The 24,659-nt window shown below is 40.4% G+C and overlaps 1 protein-coding gene across 5 annotated transcripts in view; it reads right to left on the reverse strand.

Moving 5' to 3' along the window:
- The window catches only part of cbwd (COBW domain containing), a 70,581-nt gene extending 62,905 nt beyond the window's left edge, over window positions 1-7,676 (reverse strand). For 3 of the 5 annotated variants that reach the window (XM_078569168.1, XM_078569160.1, XM_078569132.1), the window contains exons 1-2: window positions 5,527-5,643; window positions 2,928-3,051 (exon numbers count right to left, since the gene is read on the reverse strand). In XM_078569168.1, the coding sequence (XP_078425294.1) occupies window positions 2,928-3,048 (121 nt within the window). In that variant the 5' untranslated portion in view covers window positions 3,049-3,051; window positions 5,527-5,643. Of the gene's footprint in view, window positions 1-2,927; window positions 3,052-5,526; window positions 5,645-7,503 lie in introns of those variants that run through there. The other 2 variants (XM_078569142.1, XM_078569150.1) reach the window with 2 other exon arrangements.
- Between the last annotated feature and the right edge of the window lie 16,983 nt (window positions 7,677-24,659).

The raw sequence follows: 24,659 nt of genomic DNA on the forward strand, positions 1-24,659 counted from the left end.
AGGAAATTGTTACATGCGACTGCGGATTTAACTATAGCAAATGTATCATCCACATATCGAAAGTATCCAAGTGGTAGGAGGTTAGGTGTCATTCCATTGAAGGCAAGTTTCTCATGGAGCCCAACGAAGATGTTTGCGAGAGCTGGGCCTAGAGTGGTTCCCATGGCAACGCCATCTATTTGGGCAAACATGCTGTCGTTAAAACTGAACTCAACTGCATGAGTTGCCAAGTTCATTGAATACTGATTCATGCAATAGTGGCGAGTCTAGCCACGATAATATAGTGCTGCAGTGCAAATATCTATGGCTTCCAACTCATCGGAAGAGAGGAGCACATTCTGCAGGTAAATCCCTCACCCTCGCACTGAGGTGCGGCCAAGTCAGTCCACTTCAAGCCTGCATTCCCCCAGGAAGAACAATGTATTCTGCTTTTCGATTAATGTCCTTTTATCACAAACAGAAGCGAATCAGGCAATGGCCTCTATTATAATAGTCGATGTGGTTCTCACATTGCAGGACTTTTTTAGCTAAAGTGGCCCTTGCCTGAAAAATAGTGAAGATCACTGACATACATGGTGAAGAACTCCTTCACATTTGCGAAGGACATACAGGACTTGCATATCCTTGACGTACTAGTTGAGAAATCTGCTAGGGGGTTCTCTAGCACGATCTACCGCAAGCCTGCCTTCACTGGTCAATATACACGTTGGGATTCTCACAGTTCCAGACTATAAGATTGGTCTTATCGGCAAACCTGCAAATTGGGCCCAAGCCATTCACTCACCGTGCAAGCTTGATGCTGAAATAGGGTGCATGAAAGGCAACCTGCAGGATAATGGCTACCCTGATCAGATCATTTCACGCTGCATATCACGCAAATTCATAAATGGGCCTAAGACCATCGTTTTCGGCCCTGAAAAATGCCCAGTCTACCTCAGATACCTTGGAAGGGTAAGATATCTTTAAAATTTGCGTATCTAGCTGTTTCACGCTGCTACTACGCAGTAGCATCGCAAGTGGAATTCGCCACTGCCATCAAACCAAAAAGACGTTTTGCCTTTCATACAAATGAGTAATATGGTATATGAATTTCAGTGCCAGTGTGATGCTAGGTATGTAGGTCATATGTCCCAAAGACTGGTGGATCATATCAAACAGAATGTTCCAGCCACTGTTCACAACGAGCAGGATATGGACTGTACACAACCAGCCCATGCTTGCAAAACTCAAAACATGTCTAATGTTAAATGTGATTCTGTGATTGGACAACAGTTGCTAAATAATCCTCAGTGTGTTAAGAATTACGCTGACAAGCAATTTAAGATTGTCAGTCAGGCTCACAGTGTGGCACATTTGCATGTACTGGAAGCTACATTTATTAATACACAGGGCCCTGTTCTTTGGAGACAGAAAGAACATGTACACACAATGTGCCTGTTTTAGCAAAAGAAAATAAGTAACAGCCATTCGCTGACTCATTCCTCAGGACAAAGCCTTGACCAACCAGGGTCAAGCTGCCTGGTTTAAATTTCAAACAATGCTTAGTAGTTAAGTGTTAGTCACCATCACTGGTGCATTCTCCATGACAATGCCACTTGCCAACCAATCAGCACTCTCTTCATATACAGTAGAAATTGTTGGTTTTCCCTTATTTTGGATGAGTGCAAGATGAAAAGCTTAGGCATGTCTCTTTTTCCAGCAATACTTCTCACTCTCTTCCACTCTGCTGTGCTGTTGTGGAACCGAAGGAAGTTCAGAAACAGACTGCTTTCTAAAAACAAAGACTTTTCTGGCTTGAAGCTGGATGGCTGTTTCAAAATTCACAACTTTTCTCAGCACAAAGCTGGTCTCTCAGGACATCTCTCCCACATAGCCAACACAACTAAACACCTTTCCTTAAATGCCTTTTTTGCCCCTTTGATCTTAGATTCCACTGTCCTAAGCACCTCTGTGAACTCAATTTTTCCAAAATATAAAAATCCTTCATGTCTTTCTATTGCCTCCACTTTTGGGTAAAATAAAATTTAATAACCTTCCCTGTTTACTTATGAAGCCTTTGTTAAGTTGTAAAAGTTCCTTGACACTTCTAAACTCCTTTTGAAATTTAACAGTTGAAAAGTCAAGCCCTTCCCTATCACCGAATGCAAATTTTAAAGCCCAACCTGTTTACTCGTATATTCAACTTCACCATAGCATCTCATTATAAATGCATATATCTAGCACCTTTACTTTTCATCTCTCTGCTCCCACAGACAAGCTGTCTTTACTAACCTTCCCCCAGTTTAATTACACATGCACACACACAGCTTTGTTTACAGAGTGCCACCGTATTCACAAAAATATTTTTAAAAATAACATCCATCTTCACAGAATGTGTCAGTAAAGGGTTATGTAATTCAGAGGCCTATGGATTACTACAGCAAGAAATAGTATGAAAGAGGTGAGATCGTAGCTAATTTGGAAGGCATCAGGAAGAGAGACAGTTCAGTGCAACTGGCTTTATCATGTTGTTGTTCTTCTGCAACAAAATCTTATATATCTTGATGTTGGCTGAATATGTCTGTTCACTTAACCTTTAATAAACTGCTAGAGTTTGACTCTGTGTTTCAAACTGATTATTAGCATATAAACAGGAGTGCAGCCCTTATTATATTGTTCCAAAAATACGTTCCAGACAATGGCAGTAGGCTGGTCTAAAGCTTTTGTTTTTCTTTTCAGTCGCACTGAGTACTCCCGACCTCTCAGCAGGGAAAGATTCCAGTGTCATGTCTACCTACATGTTTACTATTACTGTTTCCTTCCTTATGTTATTTGATACCTCCAATTTTACTTTAATTTTCTTAGACTCTAATGAGTTTTGTAATGGAGCTGTAGTCATGGAGTAGTACAATTGAGGTAATCTACTGATTTACCTAAACAATACTTGCCTAAATATCCTGTGATGATTGTTACGGGGATCCGTGCACTCCCCATATTGGGATCTGCTTCAATTGGAACCAGCTTGGGACATTCTTCTTCATCTTCTTCCCCCAAAAGTACATCTGCCATGTCCTCTATAGTTGATAGACAAAAATCACGAAAAAAGGTTACCCTGAGAAACTTCAGCACAATTGTGGAATATAATAGATAACATAATTCAGATTTTAATTAAAGATCAGAGTACAAGTAATCAAGAACAAGTGATGCCTGAAGGTTATGTCGCCATTGGTGCAGCAAGAGAGCACACTATTACACAGAAGGCCAAAGTCTGAAGAGTACAGGTAATGCTCTGGGTCAAAAGATAGGAGCAGACCTCACAGCAAGACTGCAATGAGGCTATGGTGAGGTTTGATGATTTTGAAGATAACTTTCTGAGGGCCAGGGAGTAGCTGAAACCAAGGACAAGGGTGATCGGTTTGTGATAGCAAGAACTCTATACCTGTTAACCCGAGTTAAAATTTGTATGACATTGAGAGTCACACAAATGGAAAAAAAGAGCAGTTAAGCGTTGAAGGCATGGATCACAGGGCAAAAGCTAGATGGACATTACTATGACCTTGGGCATCTTGGTGATGCAAAGTTCATAACTCAGCTGAGATTAGAGAAGGGCATTCAGGTTGTGTTCAGCATTGTACAAGAAATTAATTGGGGAGAGAATCGGAATCAAGAGCCTAAAATGTGAAGTTTCTGTTGGGTGCTGAGCTGAATAGTTTTGGTCTTGCCATGTCAAACTGAAGAAAGTTATGATATATCCAGGTTTCGATGTTATCACACAGTTGACAGAACTGGAGCACTCACAAAATCAAGGAGGTGGCAAAGAGGCAAAGCTGGGTGCTATTGACATACATCTAGATGTTAACCCTATAATGGCAGAAAATGTGTATCTAAGGCAGCTTATAGCTAGCTAATGCAAGAGAGCCATATATTCTTACCAGTCAGCATTAAGAGTAGAACTCTTTCTGAATTTTCTCCTCCTAGCCCAGAGACACTCAAGCAAGCTTTGGTCCCCATAGCATTGGCCCAATTGAGATAAGCTAACTCATCACTGATCAGGGATTGAACCTGTTCTCTATGGCACATGGGCCAACTAAATCGATTGATACCTCAAAGCCTGCTTGGCTCAAAAACGCAAACAAGACCGATCTTCACTCCAGTTACAATAAAGTACACACTTTTACAGAAGGTAACCCAATGAAATCAGATCCAAGTTGAAAAACATTAAACATGAGTTGGAAAACAAACGCATGCTTGGCTAACCAGTAGCTTTATCATTCTTAGACATCAGATTAAACCTATCACAGTACCAAGAGCACTGAAAAATGAGAACTTAATTTTATAGTGTATTTTTTTCTTCACATGAATTGTTTATTAAACTGTAAATTCTGATCACAGGTGCAATGTAATAAACCAATCAAGAGATTTTCTTCTGGGAAGTGCTACATATTATTTACAATTTATTCAGATAAACCTATCCAAAAATATTTCCCTTAGTGCATTTTTAATGTCATTTTGTACGTACATCAACATTCTGTAATTTGGCCAACTAGATCTATACTAATGTATTTTCAACTACTAGATTCATTCTATGAGTGGCCACATTAGAACTTACTGAGCAAAATTGTTCTGCAATATTATTCACTAAAAAATATGAAAAAACATGCTTTTAATTGGTTAAATATTATATTTGCAGAGGAAGTGGACCACTGGCATTTTGGATATGTGCTTTTTTTATAAGGGGACAGGCTTTCCCATTTGTGGGGTAATCAAACCCATCCATTTCAGCTCCCTCCCTGACCCACCAGGCCTGATGATGCATCTGGCAACAGGGACCTTTGCACAGGCAAGGTGGGGTCACTAGCTGATAATGAGGGGTTGCCTCTAGGGTGAGTATCTATGCATCATTATTCTTGGGAGCAGTGTAAGGCAATGCTGCGAGTGACTGAACAGCCCAATTTCAAAAAAATTGTCAAGTCCTATCTGCTAACAGTCAAGTGCTGGACGCTGGGGAACATGTGGTGAAAAACATAGGCTTAATTCCAGCTCCACCCACCCTAGATCTGATGGGAAACCAATGGAATGGGCCATTATCTGAAGGAATCTACAATGAATTTATTCCAATACAAAATAACTATAGTAAATATAAGTGCTAAAAGACATTTAAACATTTAATAAAAATCGGAAATCAGTTATCTTTAGCTTAGAAAAGAATAACATTGCTAATATAATTTATATTTTGATATTAAAATGTAAAATTTCAAATTACTGTTAAATTATTCTAGCAAAATGAGAAATTAGAAGGTTCATTAATAAGTAGTCAACTATGTAGCACAGTAGGACAGAATACTTAAGCACTCCAGCAGTTACCCGACTTAACCAACAGAATTGTTAAAATCTCACGAATCCAGGTCCTGGGCAGGCAATATCTTTAAATAATATTTTAATAATATCTTTTGGAGAGCAGAATTTATCATTGGAGCTCCGACTTTATTTGTGGGCATCACAAAAAATTATGACGACAATTTTGGAGCAGGGTTTTAGCCTTCTCACCTTGTCTCAAAACAGGTGTTGTTATCTGTGGAAAACACAGCTAAGTTGTCAATGGTGTGTTCAATACTCAACAATCTGGCAAGAAATTTGAAAAATCTAAGCAGCTTAAAAAATATAAAGCAAAAATATTAATTAATACAGCAGCATAGAACATTTTTTGTGCAAGAAATCTTTTTTTGCCTACCTAATATACATAAAACCAATTATCAATTAGGATGCAGCAACAAAGTCAATTCAAGCGAAAACAGATTCATCAAATTATATTACACATGTTATGATGGTAAGGCCAGTGTACTACAAGAATAGATTCCCTAAGCCACATCACATTGTCTTAAACCATACTGCTCTTATGTTTAAAGGCAAAATTCACTCGTTAAAGGGCAAGGAGTGAAAGGGATGGTAAGCACCACGGCAGAAACCTCCAAGAATTTTTTTTTTAATTAACTGAAGAGTTTAGCAGCCACCTGGACTGAGGAAATTAGATGGCCGTGCAAGCCAATAGGTTTGTACCATTAATCATATTTTTATTGATTTGCACCACGTTATTTGAAAGTGACTGCATTATCTGATTGTGCAGAAGTGCATAAAAGTGCATGCAATGACAGTGCAAGACCAAAATGTGCTTATGTACTCACAATAGTGAACAAAGCATAATAGCTGGTGGCCTGATGCTCTTCCATCAGTGCCAATACTTGACACATGCACCAACATAATAAAACACATTGCAACATTTATAGAGAGGTGTGATTAAATATGATAGAACATTGGGGGTGAATGGGTAGCGGGGAAGGTAGTTAATTAGTTACTATGGCAGGGATATGTCGTGCTGACTGGAATTCCTGAATTGATTTGGAAAGGAGTTCTTACTGAGTCTAATTTCCAAAAGAGGATGTTACAAGACATGGTTCGTGCTGACCAATTAGCTACATCCATAGAAATGAAGATCTTGTAATGAACTAATTTCTGGGCTGCTATTCAACACATGCCAAGAACAATGGTGATTTATAACTCAGGCGATGCAGCATCTCTCACTGCTGCTACAGAAGCTTTGGGATCAAAATTCCAATTTGCAGCCATGCTGGCTTCAACTGACTTGCCTGTTACAGTACATCCTGAGGCAGGAATTTAAACACACCAATGCCCAATATTACAGACAAACACACACTTAGAGCAATCAGATGCCCCCTGCAGTTCCTGTGTGGAACATGAGCATCTAAACATTGGGAGTAATTTGGTACAGAAATCCTGATCAAATCAGCAAATATCCCTATCCACTTTGTATATATTTCCCCGAGGAGGTTTGTGGATCAAATGATGCGCTCTTCCTGAGCCCCTGTTTAATCTAAACTACTGATGAGTTTGCTATTTAAACGAACTAATCTCTCTAATCTGCAAGCGGCTACTGTAATGGATTATTGATATTTGTCCGAAAAGTATTAGTGCTTTAACAATAGTACATTGTAAATAATACTAGAGCAATGCACTACATTGCAGAGAGCAACATTTGAAAAGTACAGTAAGTGAGCATCCGGAATCACTAAACCCTCACCACACCACACCAATCCCAGCACAGTTACATTAAGTAAATAGAAACAGAATTACCTGGAAAAACTCAGCAAGTCTGGCAGCATCGGCGGAGAAGAAATCAGTCAACGTTTCGAGCCCTCATGGCCCTTCAGCAGAACCTCGAAACGTTGACTGATTTCTTCTCCGCCGATGCTGCCAGACTTGCTGAGTTTTTCCAGGTAATTCTGTTTTTATTTTGTTTTGGATTTCCAGCATCCGCAGTAGCTTTTAGCTTTTTGTTTTTATCTTTAAGTAAATAGACCTCTCTCCAAGCTTTCTCAATTCACAAGAGCACTTGTCAATTCAGCACCAAGCTCAGTGACACCGGTAGAAAGTCAGAATCACGTCTTCTTTTCTACATCTTATTTGCCTGCCGTTTTTCTTTAAAGTTCACATCAATAATGAACTTACTGTTAAGAAAGGAATCTGCAATAACTTCAGCGGAGCTAAGCCCGAGCTAAGCCCGAGCTCACCCCCTATGAATCTCCAGCTATCATGCTAGTTTTCCTGGAACTATCCAATGAACATGAACAAAAGCCCTGCAAATGATGAAAATCCTCAGACACCAAGTGGGCCCTGCTCAAATTCCTCACCGTACCGGGGGGGCCCCCTCCCACGTCTCACCCACTGCCTGTGCTCTCCCTGCAGCTGCTGCAGCTTCCGGTGTCACACGGCTTCAGCTCGGGCGCCGAGCGGGCTGCGCCGAACGTTCCATTCGCGGCCGTGCGCGAGGCCCCGAACCCCGGCGGCGGTGACCGTGCGCGAGGCCCCGAACCCCGGCGGCGGTGACCGTGCGCGAGGCCCCGAACTCCTGCGCCCACTCCAGCGTCCCACGGGCGCCTCCATCGCTCTGAAACCCCGCGACCAGATTTTAGTTACATGTGCGTCTCCCAACTGCAGCCCTGACAGCCTCCAGTTCTCAACAATTTTCATTCCTTTGACATTCAATCCAATTAATTTTATCGTTCCATAATTTTGTTTTAAATTGCAAACTCCAGGAGTAAAGCTTGGGGCTTGCTCCAAGATTGAAACGTCTCAATTGCAGCAGAATTTACAGCATGAAAAACAGGCCCAACGGATTTATGCTCCAGACCAGTCTCTACGCTGATATTAGGGACGTGCTGCGCCTAAATATTTGGGTGTACATTTACGCCCATTCAGAAATGGGGTAAATAAGAACTAGGGACAAGAGTAGGCAGTTCAGCCCCTCGAGCCTGCCCTGCCATTCATTACGATCATGGCTGATCTCATTTCGGCCTCAACTCCAATTTCCAGCCCTCTCCCCATAACCATTCAACCCATTACTAATTTAAAATCTGTCTATCTCCTCCTTAAATTTATTCAGCGTCCCAGCATCCACTGCGCTCTGAGGTAGTGAATTCCACAGATTCACAGCCCTTTGAGAAAAGTAATTCCCCCTCATCTCTGATTTAAATCTACCACCCCTTAACCTAAACCTATGGCCTCTCGTTCTAGAATGCGCCACGTCTACTTTGTCTTTCCCCTTTAGCATCTTATATACCTCAATTAGATCTCTCATCCTTCTAAACTCTGGTGAGTATAGGCCTAAACTGCTCAATCTCTCCTCATAAGACAAGCCCCGCATCTCTGGAATCAATCTAGTGAACCTCCTCTGAACCACCTCCAATGCAACTACATTCTTCCTCAAGTATGGGGACCAAAACTGCACAGTGCTCCAGGTGCAGTCTCACCAATGCCTTGTACAGTTGCAACAACACTTCCCTATTTTTATACTCTATTCCTTTGGCAATAAATGCCAAAATTCCATTTGCCTTCCTTATTACCTGCTGTACCTGCATACTAGCTTTCAGCGATTCATGCACGAGGACACCCAGATCCCTCTGCACTGAAGCATTCTGAAGTTTCTCTCCATTTAAATAATAAGTCACCTTTTTATTCTTCTGACCAAAATGGATAAGCTCACACTTATCCACATTAAACTCCATCTGCCAAATTTTGGCCCATTCACCTAACCTGTCCATATCCAAATTTGTGTTGGCTTATCTTTTGGCATGTGGGCAAGCTATTTTCATTTACTCATTCATATTTCGCTGGGTGCAAATGATAAGAGCAAATTCATTAATAGTAAGGTTCCAGTATAAAACTAGCGTAAGTCACACAAGCTTCCTTATAGAAAATCTGCACAATTCAGCTCTTAAACTGTTGCAATGAAAATTACTTTCGGCCATAATGTTATAGCGCCATCTGTTGATAACTTGTTGATATCTGCTATCAGTACCTGGCAAGTCTTCAGCTCCTCAACAGATTGAAAGCAGAAGTAGACGGTACCCTTTGCAAAGAACAGGCAGGTTCCCAGGCAAATCATGCAGCGCACAGATCTTTGCGCTCAGGAACATCATAGAGCAGAGCCTAAAAAATCAGAAGCCACTTGTTATCAACTTCATTGATTTTAAGAAGGCTTTCAATAGCACCCATCGGCAGTCACTTTGGTATATTGCAAGACAGTATGGCATTCTGGAGCAATATACTAACATTTTCAAAGCCTCATACCAAGACTCTAGCTGCTGTATCAAAACCTACACAGGCACCATGGACTCTTTCAACATCATCAGAGGAATACAGCAAGGCTGCGTACTCTGCCCATTCCTTTTCCTCTTGGTTATTGATTTCACCATGAGGAAGGTGATAGTGAATGCAGACTTTGGCATACTCTGGCAATACCACTGGTTGACGGACCTAGATTTCACTGACAATATCGCCTTGCTGGCTGAAGAATTGTGCGCACTCAAAAACATGACCACCAGTCGTGAGAGTAGCAACGTCAATGTTGGTCTATGCATCAGCTGCAAGAAGACCAAGACAGTGACAGCTGGGCAGCAACAAGGCCCTCCAATCACCATCAGGCAAGAGAACATCAAGGATATTGACTACTTCCCCTACCTAGGAAACAACATCTCCAGGGAGAGTTGTGTAAAGATCGACATCCACACAAGAATTGGCAAAGCAGTATCGGTCTTCCAACGGCTCCACATAGTCTGGACATCCAACACCATCAACATGGCCATGAAGCTGCAACTCTACATGTCCATAGTAATCCCAACTACAATCTATGCCAGTGAGACATGTAAGAGAACAGCAAAGGTGTCAAGTGAGTTGGAAGTCTTTCACTAGTAAGATTCTGGGCATCACATGGAGAGACAACATCATTAATGAAGAAGTGCTACAGAGAACTGGTCAGAAGCCCCTGTGGGACATCATGATGGGGAGACAATTGAGACTGGTAGGACACATCTTTCGCCTCCCGATGAGTGGCAGTAGAATGGACACCACTAGATGGAAAAAGAAGATGGGGCTGGCCAAAGAAGACCTAGCAAAGTACATTTAAGGAAGGCGTTCAACAGCGGGACACCACCTGGCTGGAGCGAAAGATGTTGCGATGGACCAGGGCCAGTGATGGAGTCTTGCTACCCATTGCCCTGCATGGGATGAGAGGAACTAAGTCTAAGTTAATAACCATATAAGATTACTGTACAAATACAAAACATAAAAATGAAAGGCACCATTTAATACTAAACAGGGAAAATTATCTGCACGACCATAAATGTGTAATTTTCAACAGGCTTTGGAGTTCTACGTTGCTTGTTAAAAGCGCTCTTTTTCTACAATAAAATGAAGAATGGAAGGGATGAGGGGAGAGTCCAGATGGGTACATGCAGTTACCATCCAGATGCTACCATTATTCACTTTGCCTCCCCCTCTCTCCACCTCCCCCTCTCTCCAATATAGCCCAAGCCCTTTTTAACCTCCTAACTTTCACATTAACCTCTTCTCCCTTTCCCCTTCCATTCACTTTCCCTTGCCAATCCCTCACCCCTTCTCCATCCTTTCACTGCCATGCTGCACCTATACCCTGCCTCGTGAAGACAGCACTTAGTCGTGCAATCTCAGAGATTAAAAACTTTACAAAGTTAAAAAATAAATTTTCACAATAGCTGATTAAAATCAGCACACTAGATTATAAAGAGTTTTGGACTTTGTACAGTGGCAATTCAGTATGATTTTTTGATATATATATATATATAAAATAGGAAATATTGAAATGTGGAAGTTGTTACCTAGAGGACAGTCAAGAGAGCTATTTATGTAGGGTTCAGTGTTTACATTTGATTATGTTGCAGAAAGCTGCTGATAAGATGCCACACATTCAACTAGTGGGTATTGTTGTATGCCCATACTGTAGTCAGGAGGATGGTGACAATGCACTCACATTTTCGTATGAATTTCTGATGCTCAAGATGATGCTTGGGAGGAGCTCCTGGTACTTCTTTATTATGACACAGCCGATGGTAAAGGCTGAGTAGCTCAAATCCCAAAGGGAAACTTGAAACAACTGTCATTACCCATTTTTGCAATTTGTATGTTTTGAGATGCAGGCTTTGAATTCAGTAATAATAAGACCACTGAGTTTCAAGAGGTTTTTATAAAACTAAATTAAACATTTATTAATACAAGAAAAGTTGTAAGCACATACATATGTCTACAAAATTACTGCTATAATAACTACAAAAATCCCCTAATTAATCTGACTCTCAATTACACTCCCATTAAGGCAACAGTAAAGCTCATAGATTTTAAAAGACCCCAGGCAAAGCACATTTGGCCTTACAAATTCAAAATGAGGTTCCTTGCAGACACAGTTGCAGGTGTACAGGCTGGTTAAATCTTAGATGCCTCTGCCTTACACAAACTCCTTTCTGTTTATACCTAGCTTTTCTTTTGAATGTAAATTTTCCATTGTATCACCAGGTTATCAAAGTTACACCTCTTAACAATAATATCATTTCATTCCACCAATTTTATTAGTAATCTGAAAAAAATAAACACATTGCTTGGCATCTTCTAGCTCGGTGCAAGATTTTACTCCCACTCTTGAATGCTTTATTCAACAAATGCAAATTTACACTTTACCTTCTATCCTCCTTACGTTTATCTAATTAACATCTCAAAACTACTGTACATCAAAGCATTAAGACACACACAGTCATACGCATAGACACAGACCCCACTACAATTCCATTTTAAAAATAATTTCCAATAACATTATAGACATTAATATCTCTTCATGGCACTCTTGCCCACCTAGTGAGGATTTAAATCTGGTCCCGTCTATTGTTCAATGACCATCTCATGAACATTATCCTTGTTGGGGTGGTGGGGATGGGGTAGTGTAGGTAAGCCTGATCTCCTTGGAGTTGAAGTAACTCCAACTGAGCAACTGAATGTAAGTTCAGAGCTGAGTCTTTCAATCTTTCTCACCGGAGACAGGAGTAATGTTCAAGATTTGGAGTGTTGTTAATGTAGTACAACTATTCAAGCGATGGAAGAGGGATAAAGTTGGAAACTACAGGCCATAACCCAAACATAGGTGGTGGGGAAGTTACTGGAAACCATTATCAGGGGCAAAATAAACTTTCATTTGAAAAGACATTGGTTAATCAAGGGAAGTCAGTGTGGATTTGTTAAAGGCAAATTATGTCAAATTATTGAAATCTTTGATGAGGTAATAGAGAAGATAAGGTAATTGAGGACATAAAGGCAGTGCAGTGAATATATATATGGACTTTCAAAAAAAATGCAACAAAGTAAGAAACATGAAGCTTTTTAAGAAGATGGAAGCACATGGAATTAAGGTGAAAGTGGTAGTATGCATACAAAATTGGCTTAGCAACAGGAAGCAAAGTGTATTGGTGGAGCAATGTTTTTCAGACTGGGAAGTGGTTTGCGGCACTGTTCCCCAAAGGTCAGTTTTGGGTCCATTATATTTTCAACATTTATAACTGACTAGACTCGGGTATAGGGAGCAGCATTATAAAGTTTGCTGATGACATGAAATTGGCAAAGTAGTAGATAGTAATGAAGATAGTTATAGACTTTAGGATTACACAGAAGCATGGCAAATGGAGCTCAATGCAGAGAAGTGTGAATTTATGCTCAATGAGTGGACGAATAGGGAAAGAAAGTATACTCTAAATGGCACAATTCTGAAAAGTGTAGATGAGCAGACAGATACAATCCTAAAGGTGGCAGGGTAATTTAACAGGTGGTTAAAAAAGCACATAGGTTACTTTGGTTTATAAATAGAGGGATGGAATGGAAAAGCAAAGAGATTATGTTAGAACTTTATAAGTCTTTGGGTATGGGCCCCAGCTGGTGTATTGTGGATAAGTCTCAGCAACCAAACTCCAGGAGAGATGTCAGGATCTGGAAAGCTCTATCTTAAAATGTGGTGGAAAGAGATTTCATAAATAATCTTCAAAGGCAGTTGGACAGGTACTAGAGAATTATGATCTTAGAGAGTTAAGGGATAAAAACTAGGATGTGAGACTAAGTACAACTGCTCTTTCAAAGACCCAGCACAGGGCTGAAGAGCCCCCTTCTCTGCTGTGAGTTTCTATTATTTTATGATTCTAAGTCAAATCTTGTAGCTGAACCAGATAGGTATCCTACACTGCTTGATTGACCAGCCAGTCTGATTCACTAATGGAAACTAGAAGGTTAGATTCATCAGTGGAGGCTGCAAATTCTTCTCACTCAGCTTCAGATAACTCTGCCAGTCAACGCTCTGCCAAATAGTTTTTGATGGACTAATAGAGGAAAATTTATCGTTCCTTCATACTGTGCAGTACTTTACACAGTACTAAGCTGTGTAGTTTTACCTGGTTAAATTTCTTCAGTGTCCTTGTGCACACTCATGAGTCATAGAATGAGACAGCACAGAAGGAAATTATTTGGTCCATTGTGCCTATGCCACCTCCCAGTTCCACTAATCTTCACCTAATTTCTCTGGATTCGGATAGGTGAGACATGGGAAGAGAACGTGCACTCCGTATTAGGGAAAGAGAAATTCTGCGTTCAGAGACCGTTAAACATGGTGATGGATTTTCTTGCAGGTATCCAGTTATCTCTATTGTGAGGAACCCATTTTTGGAAAATTTGAAGGATATTGAATTTCGGACATTTTTCCTCCAACGCTATTTACAAAAGTTTGCAATATTATTTTGGATGGTGAATATGCTATTCTTCAAGAAACCATGGGTCAAGATAGCTGTTCAGTGGGAACACCTGGAGAAGGAAGAGATACTTTGTGTATTTAAGTTAACAAAGAACTGTTGTTGCCAGGCTAAAGATTCTTGCTGATTGGTTAAAAACACATGGCCGAAGAGAAGCATTCCTGAACATCTCAGTCTTTAAAAAACTTTCAGGCAGAGTCAGTGAGAGTGTGTGTGTGTATGTGCCTTAGAAGCAGGCTACAAGAAAAGACTCTCTCCTTCCCTGTCTCTGCCCCACCTTTGTGTTAAGCCTTCCTCAGTCATGTCTCATCAGGATAGCTCATCTGTTTCCTTGGAAGCCTGAAAAGCTGTGATAAATAAGAGTCAGCAAGGACAGTTACTCCAAAAACTCCATCTGAAGGAACTTCCAGACCTATCGTGACCAGAATTCTTTTAGATCAACAGCATCAAGATCTCTACAAATTTGATCCTTTTAAAAGAAACGTTCCCATCCTCCAGCCTCTGCAGGGGACTGTTTTGTTTTGTGTTTGTGTGTGAGTGTATGGGGATTCAAATATCTTTTTTAAATAAAGGAGAAAATCGTTACACTTCTAAACTACAACTTGTATGTTAATCAGTTTATTAACTTGTTTTAAAAAGAAGTTTGTTTTGTAATAAATCAATTATTTCTTTGTGTTTACTGAAAGTAGCCTGGTTAGAATCTTTTTATGCTGGGAATAACAATATCAAAGGTAAACAATTGGCCAGTTTTGCGGGTGAATTAAACATTTAAAATATTGTTCAACCTATGGAGAAGTGGGGCTAGAATTAACTGCGCACTCCTCCCATCATGACCCATAACACTATACAGATTGCTCTCCAGCCTACCCTTTGGCAAGGTTATCATTGTTTTCCTTGGTATTAATGTTAGACTATTGGGTCGTTAGGTTTTATACTACTTTTGAATTCTGTATAGGAGAAAAGGGTGGATATTTTAATTGTTGCAGTATTTGATATGTTTCTAAATGTGATGCATGATGTTGCAAAACATTCCACAGAAAACCAAAATAATTGTGGCTGTAAGGGACTTAACCTGAAAAATCATAAATCCTAACAAAACTCAAGTATCTTGTATTCTTTTTTGCAAGTACATATCCCCAACTTGGTACTGGCCATCATGTTTGAAATATATATGGGACCAACTGAATTCTAATGTGCCAATACTAATTCATGTGAGCAATTGAAAGTAATGGCCACATAGTTATTTATTCAGCAAATTATGTGTTCAGTAATTTATGCTCACACTAAAAACACTCTGCCCATATAGTGGTTGATCTAGAAACAACGTAGTGTGGACTGGATGTTACTACTATGCTTTGCACATTACCCATTGAATACAGGAATGTGGACTCAATGATAGGGTCCTGTATAAATTGGGTTTCCACAGTATCAATTTGTTTTCTATTTGGCAAGAATCCTAAGCATGAAGTTGCTCATAGTTTGATCCGAATGTGATAACCTCAATGGCAGAGACCATATGAATGGTAGCTGCTATAAAGGTGGGGTCAGGGTGAAATTATTTCAGTTCAGAAAGGCATACTGTTAAATCACATAGTTAGGGCAGAGTAAAGGGCACTTTGCTCTATAACTGGTCGTGTTATACTTGGAAAAGCTTGTAATGGTAGTAGATGTCCAAATTAGAAAATGATCCATTTCTCAGTACTTTTTTCTGTTATCAATGTCAGTAGAATGACCCATCAAGTTTTGTAAAGCAAAAACAGAATATGCTTTAAATACTTAGCAGGTCTAGCAGCATCTGTGGAGACAGAAACAGTTTCCTTTGGGTAAGTTTTGTAAAATTTTTGTTTTTTCCTATAGGAAATATGGAGCCAAGAATGCTTGGGCCCAAAAGTGTTCCGACAGCGCAAGTTACCTTTAAGGGGCCTAAAGGTGGGCAATCTTGGAGGACTCAGGAACATTAAGTTTTCACTCCGAATCCAGGATCATCCAATTCACGCGGATTCCTCAAGCAGGTGGAACACCTATCCGACCCAAATATGCCCCCCCCCAACACCACCCCCCACCCCACCTCCATGATTTCAATGGAAATTAAATCAGGCTATATGTAAAATAGCCTTGCCAAACTGATTGTGTTAGTTTCTTGCTGGATGAGTCAGTTAAAATGACCCCATCCTAACCCGAGAAATATTAACCAGTAGTCAGTTTCCCTTGTGTTACGATCTCCGTAGAGACCAATAACGTTGAAAAGGAAATTTAAATTTCTAGTTAATAGCTGAAAAATATGATTCAGCAAGATTTCACTCTTTAACATTTTTACTGTAACAAATAACTAAAACAGTATTATACACTATTTTTGTAGACAATTTATTCCTTAAACTACAGAAAGGAATGCTGCTCTTTTGTATTTATCACATAACTGCTGCTCTCCCGAAAGAATTACTGTCCTTAAAGCAAACAGTCCACAGTCACTTCCAGTTTCCAATGGAATGAATCTCCCGGATTCCTTCGATGGCTGTAGAATGCATTTCTTCAACTAGAGACCATCTCCCTCCCATATCTGGCTTCAGTAATTTACAAAGAACCTACAGCCTCCACTATGATGACAACACCAACTGTTGTTTTTTTTTCCCTCCCTCTCTCTTCCTTCTGCCAAAAATCTTGGAGCCAGACTGTTTATTGTTAACATAGCTGTCTTTGCCCTCTGTTCCCAGGTGTGAGAACTTCACTCCTTGCTCAGCAGATCCCTTGACTAAGCCAAGCTTATTCTCAGGCAGAATTCAGATAGCCACATCACCACCTTCATTTTAACCTAAATTTAAGGCTCTAAGCTTTTGGACAGATGGAAAAGAGAGGAAGGCAAAAAAACCATAATAAGCCTATAAATCTCCTAGTTGTAACACCTCCCCCTAAAAAAGTCAAAAGTCATCACCATCGCGATGTTTTCATAAACACTATCCAAAATATAACAACTTATAATATTCTAAACTCTTTAACAACCAACTTTCTACATACAGTACAAGAAACATTCTCCCCTTCTCCTGCTGTCACATTTTTCATTAAACAGTCCATTGTGACAGCATCATGATGGTTTAACCTGTATAAACCAAACATATGTAACAGGACTTAAAGTCCCCTCTACGTTATTCTTAAAGTTCTTCCTTTCATATGACCAAGAATTGGTTTCGTTGCTAGTAGCTCATTTCGCTTGATGATTAAAGCACACATTGTTTCCTTATCTTCAGTTAAAAGGTGCCACAATTACTTCAGTCTGGTAAATATTGTCAAGATCAATATTGCTGACTTCTGTTAGAATCGTATCTCTCAAGACTGAAGTTTTCTTTTACAAAATGGAAGGATTTGGCATAATCTGGATATCTGGATGCTAACCTGGGGTATTTTTAAAAGAAAGTCAGAAGTTCACCTTGGAGCTGTAAACAAGCAGGCCTCTTCCAAGAAAGCACCTGGCCTATATGGTATTTGAGAAGGAGTTGTTTGTTTGAACTGCAAAGCTCTTTACTTAATGAAAATTTGGGAGACAAAAAAGGCAGTCACATGGGAAAGAGAGAAAAAAAATAAGTTGTGAACCTGCTAGTTTGGAAGGCAGTTTTGTTGGAGAATAAGCTGAGAAGCTTTTCTGGCTCCCTCTCTCTACCTTGCCTAAAATTGTGTGTGGCTATCAACCTGTACCCTGAGTGTAGTCAGTCTGCATTTGGATCTGCAAAGCTGAGAGTTGGTGAGAACTTCCAGGCATCCACCAGGACCACACAAGAGAACTCCAGGTTGACAGCATTGAGACCCTGCAGACTTTATGCTTTATTTTATATACTTTTTAAATTCATTCACGGGATGTGGGCTTCGCTGGCTGGGCTAGCATTTATTGCCCATCCCTAATTGCCCTTGAGAAGGTGGCTGCCTTTTTGAACTGCTGCAGTCCATGTGGTGTAGGTACACCCACAGTGCTGTTAGGGAGGGAGTTCCAGGAATTTGACCTAGCACTAGTAAAGGAATGGCGATATATTTCCAAGTCAGGATGGTGAGTGACTTGGAGGGGAACTTCCAGAAGGCAGATGGTGGTACTCCCACCTATCTGCTGCCCTTGTCCTTCTAGATGGTAGCATTCGTGGGTTTGGAAGGTGCTGTCCAAGCAGCCTTGGTGAATTCCTGCAGTGCATCTTGTAGATGGTACACACTGCTGCTACTGTGCGTCGGTGGTGGAGGGAGTGAATGTTTGTGGATGTGGTGCCAATCAAGCGGGCTGCTTTGTCCTGGACGGTGTCCATCTTCTTGAGTGTTGTGGGAGCTGCACTCATCCAGGCAATTGGGGAGCATTCCATCACACTCCTGACTTGTGCCTTGTAAATGGTGGACAGGCTTTGGGGAGTCAGGGGGTGGGTTATTCGTCGCACAATTCCTAGCCTCTGACCTGCTCTTGTAGCCACAGTATTTATATGGCTAGTCCAATTTAATTTCTGGTCAATGGTAACCCCCAGGACGTTGATAGTGGCGAATTCAGTGGTGGTAATGCCATTGAACATCAAGGGGCGATGGTTGGATTGTCTCTTGTTGAAGATGGTCATTGCCTGACACTGAGAGGCACGAATGTTACTTGCCAAATGTCAGCCCCAGCCTGAATATTGTCCAGGTCTTGCTGCATTTGGACATGGACTGTTTCAGTATCTGAGGAGTTGCGAATGGTGCTGAACATCATGCAATCATCAGCGAACATCCCCATTTCTGACCTTATGATAGAAGGAAATTCATTGATGAAGCAGCTGAAGATGGTTGGGCAGAGGACACTACCCTGAGGAACTCCTGTGATGATGTCCTGGAGCTGAGATGACTGACCTCCAATGACTGCAACCATCTTCCCTTGTGCTAGATATGACTCCAACCAGCGGAGAGTTTTCCCACTGATTCCCATTGGTTCCAGTTTTGCTAGGGCTCCTTGATGCCATACTCTTTCAACTGCAGTTTTGATGTCAAGGGCAGTCACTCTCACCTCACCTCGGGAGTTCAGCTCTTTTGTCCAGGATTGAACCATGAGGTTAGGAGCTGAGTAGTCCTATTGGAACCTAAACTGATCAGTGAGCAGGTTATTGCTAAGCAAGTGCCACTTGATAGCACTGTTGACCCCTTCCATTAATTTACTGATGATGGAGAGTAGACTGATGGGGTGGTAATTGACCGGGTTGGATTTGTCCTGCTTTTTGAGTATAGGACATACCTGAGAAATGTTCCACATAGCGAGGTAGATGCCAGTGTTGTAGCTGTACTAGAACAGCTTGGCTTGGGGCATGGCAAGTTCTGGAGCACAAGTCTTCAGTACTATTTGCCAGAATATTGTCAGGGCCCATAGCCTTTGCAGTATCCAGTGCCTTCAGCCATTTCTTGAAATCATGTGTAGTGAAGCGATTTGGCTGAAGACTGGCATCTGTGATGTTGGGGAGATGGATCATCCATTCGGCACTTCTAGCTGAAGCTTGCACAAAATGCTTCAGCCTTATCTTTTGCACTGATGTGCTAAGCTCCTCCATCATTGAGGATGGGGATATTGGTGGAGCCTTCTGCTCCAAAGAGTTGTTTAATTGTCCACCACCATTCACAACTGATGTGGCAGGACTGCAAAGCTTAGATCTGATCCATTGTAGGATCACTTAGCTCTAGCACTTGCTGCTTGTGCTGTTTGGCACGCAAGTAGTCCTGTGTTATAGCTTCACCAGGTTGGCATCTCATTTTTAGGTATGCTCCTGGTGCTGCTCCTGGCATGCCCTCCTGCACTCTTCTTTGAACCAGGATTGACCCCCTAGTTTGATAATAGTGGTAGAGTTGGGGATATGCCAGGCCATGAGGTTGTGTCTGAGTACAATTCTGCTGCTGCTGATGGCCCACAGTGCCTCATGGATGCCCAGTCTTGAGTTGCTAGATCGGTTCAAAATCCCATTTAGCATGGTGGTAGTGCGACACAACATGATGAAGGGTATCCTCAATGTGAAGGCAGGACTTTGTCTCCACAATGGCTGTGTGGTGGTCACATTGTGTGGGGGTGAGATTGCCGTTGTCATTTCCAGTGCCTAGGTTGATGCCAGGTGGTCTGTCCGGTTTCATTTGTTTTTTGTGACTTTGTAGTGGTTTGTTACAACTGAGTGGCTTGCTCGGCCATTTCATAGGGCATTTAAGAGTCAACCACATTGCTGTGGGTCTGGAGTCACATGTAGGCCAGGCTAGGTAAGGACATTAGGTTTCCCTCCCTTAAGGACATTAGTGGACCAAATGTGTTTTTGCAACAATTGACAATGGTTTCATGGTCATCATCAGGCTTTTAATTCCAGTTTTTTATTGGAATTCAAATTCCACCATCTGCCGTGGCAGGATTCAAACCCAGGTCCCCAGAGCATTACCCTGGGCCTCTGGAATACTAGTCCAGCAATAATACCACTATGCCATCGCCTCCCTTTGGGGCCCATCCTCCAAAGGCCATCACTGCAGCGACAAAAATAAAAATACATGGAAAAACTCAGCAGGTCTGACAGCCTCTGCGGAGAGGAACACAGTTAACGTTTCAAGTTCATATGACTATCAACAGAACTAAGGAAAAATAGAAAAGAGGTGAAATATAAGCTGGTGAGACACTCTATTTGTTTGTCCTTTGTTTGCCTGTGCGTGTGCTGGGGGAATTCTTTAGGGAGAGATAGATAGTTATACTTCCTGATTACAATTGTGTGTTAACGAATACTTGCAGCTTGTTAAAAGAAGTTTTGTTTTAAATTAAATTAATCATTCTGAGTTTTTGAAAGAAGCCTGTTCAAAGTCTCTTCTTCTGGGTACTAGAGGTACAGGTACACAATTGGCAATTTTGGTGAGAAAATTAATCATTTAAATTAATGGTATGTCCTGCGGAGTAGTGGGGCTTGATAATTCGTGCACTCCTCCCAACCCGTTCGTAACACTTCTGATGGTCTCTCTGGCTTTTGAATCCCAGCAAGTGTAAAGTGTTGACTCAGAAGAAATTTTCTGTCATAATGTTTTTTACACTCTGGATTCGGTGTTTCCTTTTTTTCCTTTAAAATCAGTCTATAATCCACTTGGCCCAAGTTTTAATGTTTATCTCCATTTTCTTTCATGGCTGTATGTTTTTTAATGTCCAAATTTGAAAAACATGTCTCGTCTAATTAACCATCCAAGTCGTCTTCCTCCTGTTTAAATGTGAATTATGGTTCTCCTATGCTGCTTTAAGGGTCTCGTTCAGATTATGTCTGTGTTCTGATAAAAATTCCTTATATTCTTTATTAATTAGCCCTTGCATTCTTTTACCTTCATTCTGTTTTTCAGCGTCCCACCTAGCACAAATTTTGTCCTATTTATTTTAAGTTCCAAAACTTTAATGCGTCCTCATAAGTCCTCGTAATTCCACGGTAACAGCATCAGTTAGAGCCAAGTCATTTTAGTTTAAGGCACTGTCTCTCTGTTTGTCCATTAGCCAGGAACACTTCTGTTGTATTCTATTTTGACATCTGTGGCTTAGAATCTGCAGGCAAGTTCAGAGCGGACAAATTCAGTTCATATATATATGACTTTAACTCTTTGTTGCCAGTCAGAGGTCTCAACGGTTCTCCTCTCTCAGAAGCCTGAGAGTTTGACTTTTTGGACACACCTTTAGATAAAACAATATTTTCTACAGCAGGATTATAAATAGTTCATGTTTGTTTTTGGTGTAATCAGTTTCAATGTACTTGCCTACCATCCCTGGAGATGGTCGCACTTTATATCACATTAGGTAATTTCCTAGTATAAAATCAACATCATTAATCTGCAATTTTGACACCACTCCAACAATAACAGACAATTTGTCTAAAGCACATTTTAAATTTACTCTACACAATGAAACAGGTAAACAAATTCCATCAATGCCTTTACCAATACACTTTTATTTAGTGAATTCTCTGGATAGAAATTCACATCCTTTGCTAACATCAAGCTTTCAGCCGGCCACATATCCCTCAGAATAACTATCTTTTTGGTTCCTTTATCAGACAAAAATGTAGTTACTTCTCCCTCATATATAAAACTCCTATAATCTTTCATGCTCTGAGAGTTATACCCACTATAAGTACATTAGATTGTATCAGTTTCTCTCAAGTTTCACTCATTTTCTAGAGAAACACTAGACACACCCATGAAAGCTACTGGCTTAACTTTCAACTTCTAGTAGTCAGCTTTCACATGCCCTGTTTAATGGCAAAGGTATCGTGGTCATATTTACATACAAAACTCTTATTTATCCTCCACAATGTCTTTTCCACTATTCTGAGAAGCATCTGTATCTTCAGGTCTGCTATCCCTCTCAAGGAAAGTAGTGTTCTGTCCATCATCACTTCTCTTATCTCTCCAGTTTCTGTGTGGGTTTTCAAACAAAAGTTTGCTGCCACCTATGTGTTTGTGGGATTGTTCATAACTATCAGCCAAATCTGCAGCTTCCCTTATTTTAGAAACTTTACAGTCTTCTCAGTGGGACTTAATTCTAAATGAATACTGTTTTTAAATTCCTCCATGAACATCATCTCTCTAAGGTTTTCAAAATTTTGATTCTGCTTCATCACCCTATACCATCAATACTAATTCTTTTTCTCAAGCAAATTCCACAAAAACCTGATTCTGTTTCTTCCTCAGATTTCTAAACTTATGCCGAGAAGCTTCTGGGACTAAATCATATGCCTTTAAGCACAGCAGTCTTAACCGTATCATAATCTGCAGATGGTTCATCTGAAAGAGTTAAATAAACCCCCAATGCTTTCCCTACCAAACACTCTGTAATAAATCACCCAAATTTCTCTAGGCCACTGTAACTTGGTAGCTATTTTTTCAAACAAGGCAAAAAACATTTCAATCCCTTCCTCACTAAATTTAGACACTGGGTAAATATTTATTGTTAAATCAAAGCTAGGAGTTATATCTGACCCATCACCAAGCCTGCCTGCTACTCCCTGTTCACATAATTGATGCTTTTCCCTATCCAGTTCAAATCTCTTGACTTCTTTTTCTCTTTGACACTCACTGTCTTTCACTTTATCTTCCTTTTGTAATGCAATTTGAGTTATCGCATTTCTCTTTCTTTTTCTCTATCTTTTTCCAAATTGAGTTGCATCATTTGTAACTCAATCTGAGCTAACTCAATCTGTGTTTTATCTGGATTACCTTTTCCTTCCTCAGGGTTGAAGTGTTGAGGCAATATCTCAACTATTTCTTATTTTTTTAGCACCTACTTTTAAATCTATTTCTAACTTTTCTGCCACTGCTTTAAAATTAACCTTTGTTAACTGTTGCAATGCACTTAAAGACAAGTCCTCTCTTTTGAGGGAAGCTTCTGCAATAGACATAGCCATTTTTAACTTATCGATAGATACAGCAAATATCCCTGAAATCTTGAACATGTAGACCTCTGCCCAAACCCAGTGTACTCTTCTCAGCCTGTGGATTTGAAATCCCACAAGAGTCCCCAAATTGTCACAATCCTGGTAGAGACCAATAACGTTTAAAAAGAAACTTGAACTTCCAGCTAATAGCTGAAAAGGGTGATATAACAAGATTTCACATTTTAATATTTTTACTGTAACAAATGACTAAAAACATTTAACTAAACAATACTTTAAAGAACAGAATGGAACCTTCCTCTTTTTTACTTACCACACATTCCACTTGCTACAGAATTACAGTCCTTATGGCAAACAGCCCACAGTCACTTCCAGTTTCCAATGGGTTCATGTTTTGCCATTTTGCCAAGGAGTAACTTTGAATGACCATCTCCAGGTGCTTCCCTCAGTTTTCAGAGAGTTTTCCAAACCCACTACTAGCAGTGGTGATTCCTTTCCCCCCTGGCTATGCCAGGATGAATATCCTGTATTCCTTAGATGGCTGTGGAATGTGTCTTTTCGAATAGAGTCCATCTTCCTCCCACATCCAATGTGAGTAGCTCGTGAAGAACCTGCAGCCTCTGCTGACCACACCAACTGTTGTGCTCCTCACCACCCTCTCTTTTCCTTCTGCCCAAAAGCTTGGAGCCAGCAAATCTATTTACTATTAACACAGCTGCTCGTGCCCCTTGTCCCCAGGTGTGAGAGATTTGCACCTTGCTTAGCCAGTCTCTTGACTCAGCCAGGTTTGTTGTCGGGTGGAATTCAGAATATTCACATGACCTCCTCCATTTTAACCTAAGTTTAAAGATACAGTTCAAAACATAATAATCCTATAAACCTCATAATTGCAAGTAGCAACGTGAAACCTGCCAACATCAGGCCTTTGCTCAATTACTGCAAACATTATAATAAATAAACATATAAAAAGGACAAGATTTACCTCTAAATGTCTTACAAGTTCAGATTGTCGATGTACCCTTTCACCAGGTTACTAATTCATGTCAAAATTATTTTTGTGTTTTTTTAAATTAAATTTGCATTTTCTCATCTTTATCTCCACGGATTTCAGCATGAGAAAGGCATATCCTGTAAACTGATGTTTTCT

This window comes from Cetorhinus maximus, chromosome 2, assembly GCF_964194155.1.
Source record: "Cetorhinus maximus chromosome 2, sCetMax3.hap1.1, whole genome shotgun sequence".
NCBI classification, from domain to species: domain Eukaryota; kingdom Metazoa; phylum Chordata; class Chondrichthyes; order Lamniformes; family Cetorhinidae; genus Cetorhinus; species Cetorhinus maximus.